This window comes from Nicotiana sylvestris, chromosome 2, assembly GCF_000393655.2.
Source record: "Nicotiana sylvestris chromosome 2, ASM39365v2, whole genome shotgun sequence".
NCBI lineage: Eukaryota > Viridiplantae > Streptophyta > Magnoliopsida > Solanales > Solanaceae > Nicotiana > Nicotiana sylvestris.
Genome location: NC_091058.1, coordinates 17,935,288 through 17,942,002, shown reverse-complemented (window position 1 = coordinate 17,942,002; position 6,715 = coordinate 17,935,288). Strand labels below are relative to the sequence as shown.

At 37.5% G+C, this 6,715-nt stretch overlaps 1 protein-coding gene across 1 annotated transcript; it reads right to left on the bottom strand.

Annotated features, from left to right (window-relative positions):
* Positions 1–629: 629 nt before the first annotated feature.
* On the bottom strand, positions 630–3,155 carry LOC104232240 (light-induced protein, chloroplastic-like). Its single transcript, XM_070167739.1, has 3 exons — positions 2,621–3,155; positions 1,252–1,447; positions 630–1,156 (listed from the first exon to the last, which is right to left on the bottom strand). The coding sequence occupies exons 1-3, from the start codon at positions 3,073–3,075 to the stop codon at positions 842–844; spliced, it is 966 nt and encodes a 321-aa protein (XP_070023840.1). The 5' UTR covers positions 3,076–3,155; the 3' UTR covers positions 630–841.
* Positions 3,156–6,715: the final 3,560 nt, after the last annotated feature.

Here is a 6,715-nt window from a genome sequence, read left to right as displayed (position 1 = left end):
AAGAGTTACCAAAAAAAAAATGCTAATATAAGCTTCCCACATTTTATTCTTTCTATTAAAATATCAACATTTTGTTTGTGACAGAATTTAAACTCCTATGTCTTAACTCTCACATAACGTGTTACATTCTTACAAGTACACTCTTACCACTATACTAATAGCATATTTTGCAAAACTTCTAAAATCCGCTTATTTTAAGAAGTGTTTTTCTCAAAAGTGTCTTTCATAAAAGTGTTTTTGGTGAGAAACAGCTTATGTTTGGCTAATTAATTTGAAAAACAATTTTTAGCAGTAATTAGAATTTGACCAAGCTTTTAAAAACTGCTTCTAAGTATATTTTTCTCAAAAGTGCTTCTCAAAAGAGTGTTCTTGAAGAGAAACTACTTTTTTCTGCTTCTTCTAAAAAACACTTTTTTCCTTCTAAAAGCTTGGCCAAACACCTCAATTTTAGGAAAAAAAATACTTTTGACCCAAATAAGTACTTGTGGCCAAAAAAAAGCTTGGCCAAACAGGCTATATAATCCTTTAAGGCCCCAAACCAACTTTGGAATTCAATCAACTATTTTAATGGTTCACTCAAAGTAAATCGCCATAAAAAGGCTTCCAAAGTTGATTGAATTCCAGCGTAGTTCATATGCTAATTCTTTCAAGCCATATATTTCCAATATTTGATACACCAGGAAACCTCAATAGTTACAAATCATGAGGTCAAGCAGATCTATAGATTTATCTTTCAATGTAAATACATATTTTTAGTTTACATCATCTTTTATTTTTTCCTTTCTATATTTTGCTCTTCTATACTAGCTAGCATCATACACAACTTCAAGAAAATGTCTTTTTAAGGCTTCAAGAGGGGACTGCCTTCCTTGATCAACACAAATACACTGCCTCCATCTCCTCTGGAAATCCTAAGCTCATCATCCAGGTATGTTGTCAGCAGCCAAGATTGTGCATTGCTGTTGGAAATAGGAAACTTAATTGGTGGTTGACTGGAAATAGACTTGGCTACTGAAGAAGCTGTGTCTTGGACTGAATTAATCAAGCCTTTGAAAGGGCTTAGATCAATTTTTTGTCCCAAGAATTCGACGTTCTCAGGCAGCTCAATAGAATCCGTCAACTGGGGTGTTCCAATTATGCCTTCATCAAATTTAATCTGAACCACGAAACACAGTATAACATGAGACCAAAATGATGATCAAGTATGAGGGATGATGACTAGACTAAAAAAATGTGGAAGAAGATAATGACCTGGACACGCTTAGGACTTTTGACTTCGAATTTGGCGTTGGTAGTAATGGAAGTTGTAGCTAAAGGTCCAGCAAAGACGACACAGTTTTGAACAGCAAAAGTCTCAGAATCGATGGTCTGGGAAATCTCCTCGACGCGAACCAGAGGCAGTGTGCCCCTTGACAACAAGGGGAACAGACCAGAAAAAGATGTGTACCTGTAGTTTTCCGGTATACAATTCCAAGTGTTCATGCCAACAAGCGCGAGTATATTACATTTACAATGAAGAAAGAACATTTAACATTCTTAGTGCACTAAAGAATATTCATCAAAAGATAATGATTAGCTACAAATCAACAAGCCAGCAGTGACGGTGGTGAAAAGATCCACCCTTAGAAAGTGATTCTCAAAGAAAATTAGTCTCTTCACATCAAACTATTATAATCTCCTTCAACTTTGCTGCATCTCAAAAACACTCTAAAATTAGGGGTGGATGTATGTTTGATTTGATGTATGGTCATGGCAACATATATGGTTGCAGTAATATCTTTAATAGGTATATTTAGCCGTGGTATTTAGCACCCATAAATCAAAAACTTCTAGGTAACCTTTGTCGAACACGGCAGTGAAGGGATATCACTAAAATCCTGATATGTATTAGGGATACTTCTAGTTTTCCGGTGCACAAAGCATCCCGCGTTCAGCAGGGACCGGTGAAGGGCCGCACCCTGAGGGGGTGTATGTAGGCAGTCTATCCTGATGCAAGCATCAATGACTAATTCCATGGCTCGAACCCATGACCTGTAGGTCACGCAGAGACAACTTGACTGTTTCTCTGAGGCTCCGGATACTTCTAGTTTTCAAGGTACCAAAACCTTTTATTATCTTACCTCTGTGTTCCAGATAGGCAGGAATGTTAACTCAAATTCGATTGCTGAATAAATGAACTATGATAGTTTTTATTTAACAAAAGAATCCGATTGCTTAGAGCACAATAATCAACATACACAACATGTAATAACTAAAAAAAATTGCAAGCTAGTGAAACAGTTAGTCATGTGAGTCAATTCTTACTACTAAAGTAATTCATCCAAAAGATTCATCAGCCTTAAACTACCCCTTCAATTAAGCGAGAATTTTTCATAAAATCAACAAAAGTTGATAAAAAAGTTATTCTCCGTTTTCCCAAAAGAATTACAGATTCCAGCTTAACAAAGAAAAAAGATATTAATTTTTGGTATAAATTCGGAATATTAATTCATTTCTTTCTGACAATATTGTAGTTTGAGAAATTATTTTTGTTCATTTCACACATAGCAATATGGACCACATAAATAAATGGAAAAAAAAAAGTATATTTTTCATGGTGCAGGTGAAAACAGGAACTTACGCAAGAATCCATTTGCCATTGAGAAGAGGCAACGCCTCGGTAGGAGCAGGAGTTGGGTTCATGGATTCAAGCTTAGTGATGAGTTCCACGATCTCAGCACGAGTTTCACTGCTAGCACTCAAACCCCTATTGGTTCCATAAAATGAATCAACCAACTGTTTCTTCAGCAATTCGATTTCGCTCGGCTCCTTTGGTGGTTCTTCCTCTGCTACCGCTACTCCTCCTCCACTTGGCTTTATTTGCTCCACTTCTGGACCCCACTCGTCGTCCTTGTCGTAGTTCTTGGCTTGTGCTGTGAATTTTGGTTTTGGGTTTGTGAATTCTTTGACTGAAATTGATGGGAAATTTGTGGAGGTGATGGGAAAAGTTGAGATTTTTGAGGTGGGTTTTGAATATTGGGATGTAATTTGCAGAGTTTTGCAAGGAATTTGATTTAGAGAAGAGATGGAAGCCATTATTTTGAGGAAAATTGAGAGAACAAATGAGTGATGAAAACAGGGGAAGGTCGATGGAAGAGTATTACTTTAGCTACTGTATGATGCGGTTTATATGAGTCTCGGGCCTTTGGTTACGCTGTTGTGAAGATCTGCCCTCCTTAAATAATTTTATTTTGTTTTACACTTTCTCAGCCGGTGTAAAATTAATTGAGATATATGTGAGCACGTGATTTTTGTTTTACGCGACATTCACTCCAAAAGAAACAAAATAATAGCAATTGGTCTTGCTGTACATTTTCTGGATTTTTACGTGGCATTTTTGCTAGTTATTTGTGATTTTGCCCGTGGTTATTTTATTCAAACAAAAATAAAAAAATATATGTATATATGTCGTGTGAACCGTAATTCGTTTAATTAAAGGAAAATAAAATGTGTGCATCCTTCATTGTATTTTGTCATTAAGTGTTTAGTATAATTAAATGTTAATTGTGTGATAATTGTTGTTCAATGTTTTATATGGTATTATTTGGCAAATTAATTTAAGAAAATTAAAAAGAAAAAAAAAGGAAGAAAGAGTTTCGGACTTGGGCCAGTCCAATTTTTAAACAAACAAGCCCAAACAACCCAACCCAAAACCCCATATCTACCCGGTCCAGACCAGCTGACCTCAGGGGGGTCCAAACGACGCCGTATTGATCTGGTCTGATCTGGGCCGTTGATCTCAGATCGATCAAAGGTCAGGATCACATTCCCCATACCCACGAATAAACCCGACCCGTTCAACCCCGGACCGACCCCGACCCTTTGCACTTGAAACGATACTGTTTCCCATTAGCTGAAGGATCCTGGCCCTTCATCTTGTCTCATCCGACGGCCAGGATCTATTCACCCACTAACTATATAAGCCTACCATCATACCCCATGCCCCATCCGAACACCCCCTACCTTCCATCGTCCTCACCACAGACCCCTTGAAACCCTAGCCGCCCCCTTTCCCTTCACCATTAATCCCGGCGGCATGGACGCCGGTGACCCCCTTCTTGACACCATAGATCCGCCTCATTACCCTGAGCATAGATCCGTTATCCTTTTCCCTCGAATCAGATCCTAGTTGCTCGAATCTTCATTTGAAGACTCGAGCAGAACCTCAACTTACACCGATGTACCCCAGTTTCATACCAGATAGTCCCCGGACCTCCCTCGTGACCAAACCATGTTTGGTTTGGTCCGAATCTAACCATGGGAACCCAGATCCCAAATCTACCACCTAGGTTTCCTCGTGACTGACTTATGTCTGTTTGAGCCAAGTGATTAGGGTCTAATGGACCTTAATCGAAGTGTTTCTCATTTGAGAAGCACTTCGATTAAAGTCCGTTCAACCCCAAGAAAGGTCTATTCGAGTCCGAGCTAAGGCTTTCTGATTTTTCGAGGGTTTAAGGTAAGATTCGTTTTTCTTTATTTAGTTCATGCGTTGATTAAAGGTCTGTTCGTATGGCCAAATGTTTGTTTAATTTGTGTTTTGAACTGCTGTTGTTCACCTTGCCCGAACCTCTGTATTCGGTCAATTCCTTTCTTGATAATGTGTAGATGTGTATGTGCTGTGCAATCAATTGAACTTTGAACTTGACTAATTAACTGATTCCCCGGTACAGTTTCTGCTTAGTCATTACAATTCGAATCATGGGTTCGATACTGTTAGATGTCTGATCATGGTTTTGATTGTACGTGTTATGATTAGTATAGTCGAGTCGACATATGGCGTCAATTAGTTTCAGCTATTTGAACAATAAAAATTGATCTGCTTCTGTTAAGCATTGTTTGAATCAATTAGGAATTGAGTTTTAGCTACTTATAGTTGTTAATTTGAATCAAAAGGATTTGTTTTGTTTATTTGCAAATCTGAATTGTGGTCATGTGCACTTCTGCACAGCATGTGCATTTAGGGGCCTTTTAGGATTAAAATAAGCTGTCAACAGGTGCTGTCAGAACACACCCCTGCTGCCCATGCCCTGTTTTTAATTTAGAAATAATAAGCCCCATCCAGATATTGTTTGTCAGGGAATATCATGGGAGGGGATATACTTAAATGTTTGAGTGGAAACTGAAAAGAGAAAAACAACACATGGGAGGGGTTTTCTGATTGATTAACAGGCTGTTTAAATGGCCTGATGTTAGGCTTATAAGAGAAAAAAACTTCCATTAGAAAAGGGGGGAACATTTTGAGAACTGAGGTTTGAAAGACAGAACACTGAAAAAAGAATTCTTTTTTTTGATAACTCAAATAGATTTCAAGACTGAAAATTGGCACTGGATTTTGAAAAGAAAAGAGATAGTGAGAGGGATATCACAGAGAGGCTTATACAGACACACATACGAGAGAGAAAAACATACAAAAATCAGAAACTGTTTTCTTCCTGCTGTTTGTTCGATTCTCAGTTTGTTCAAACTGTTCAATCAGTTCTGTTTTCTTTCAAGTATCAACTAAGTTTATTGGTTGGTTTGTATTGGTTGTTTCTCTTGGAATTGGATTGTCTGGATCTCTGTTTCTATACTACTGGTTATTGCTGTCATTCTGCCATTTTCCATCGGCTCTAGTTGTCTCTTGCACTGGGATTTGTTCTATTTGTTACTTGCTGCCACTGCTGCTGTTTGGTATTACTTCTATTGCTCTAACTGACCCCCTTGCTTCTTCTGTTGTATCCAACATCCAGGTACATACTAGAACTTTACATCTGATGTAACAATGAAAGCATGAAATAAAAGATATGCGGGAGTTTAATCATTCGTTGCTGCAGTTACAGTTTTTACGAATGTTATTAGATTTGTGTAACTTGTTTAGTTTGTAATTCAATAAAGAAACACATTAGGTAGCCTTGTACTTATTTGCAGCTTAGTTTGTTTCAAATTGTGATTTCAGTTGTTTAGTGGGTTATGATAAGGAATGCATGAGTGTTTTGGCACACAGGTAATTAGATAATTTTTCGGCTATATTCTGCATGTATAGAGCAGAATGCCTTAATATTGCCAGATATAATGTAGTTTTATTGGATCTTTTTAGGCAGTTCACATGATCACGTTCAAACCCTATTAGTAACAGTTTCCGATAAGTTAATTCTACTGACCTGGTTTAAATAAGTGAGTTTCAAATTCGGATTTGAAGAACATTTAACATAGGCTTTTTAGCAGTTTTATTAATCTTGTATATTAATTTCCTCTAGCAATTTAACAACATGTTCATCCATGAAATAAGGCACAAAACAATTCATGCCTCATAAACAACTAATCAAATAATCTAATAAGAATCCGAAGTTGGTCAAGCATGTAATTATCACGCTTTCCTCCTTCTTTCATTTTATTAGAGACGAACACAATAGAAATGTAGTCACTGTAGGTTTATCCTTTTAAATAAAAATGAGACGAGCCTCAACAAACGAAATGCACCAGCTGCGGGGCCCTCTAAATGTATACATTAAAATGCTTAGAATTCGGGACAGGCCGTTTAGCGAATTTTGCGGCCTTCCTAAAATAACAACACGCTAGTTGCTTTAGGCACGACTTAATTAGATTACATTCTTAAACTCGGGTGCACATTGATGTGACCCAGATCCAAATCTCAACGGAGTCGAAATGTATTAATAACCACGGGTGCATTGATTGT

What these genes read in the sequence shown, in the direction of transcription:
- LOC104232240 (XM_070167739.1), bottom strand. Translation starts at nt 3,075, where the DNA reads ATGGCTTCCATCTCTTCTCTAAATCAAATTCCTTGCAAAACTCTGCAA. An exon ending in AATGGCAAATGGATTCTTGC is followed by an intron (nt 1,448 to 2,620) that starts GTAAGTTCCTGT and finishes GGAAAACTACAG; the next exon opens with GTACACATCTTTTTCTGGTC. An exon ending in AAAGTCCTAAGCGTGTCCAG is followed by an intron (nt 1,157 to 1,251) that starts GTCATTATCTTC and finishes TTCGTGGTTCAG; the next exon opens with ATTAAATTTGATGAAGGCAT.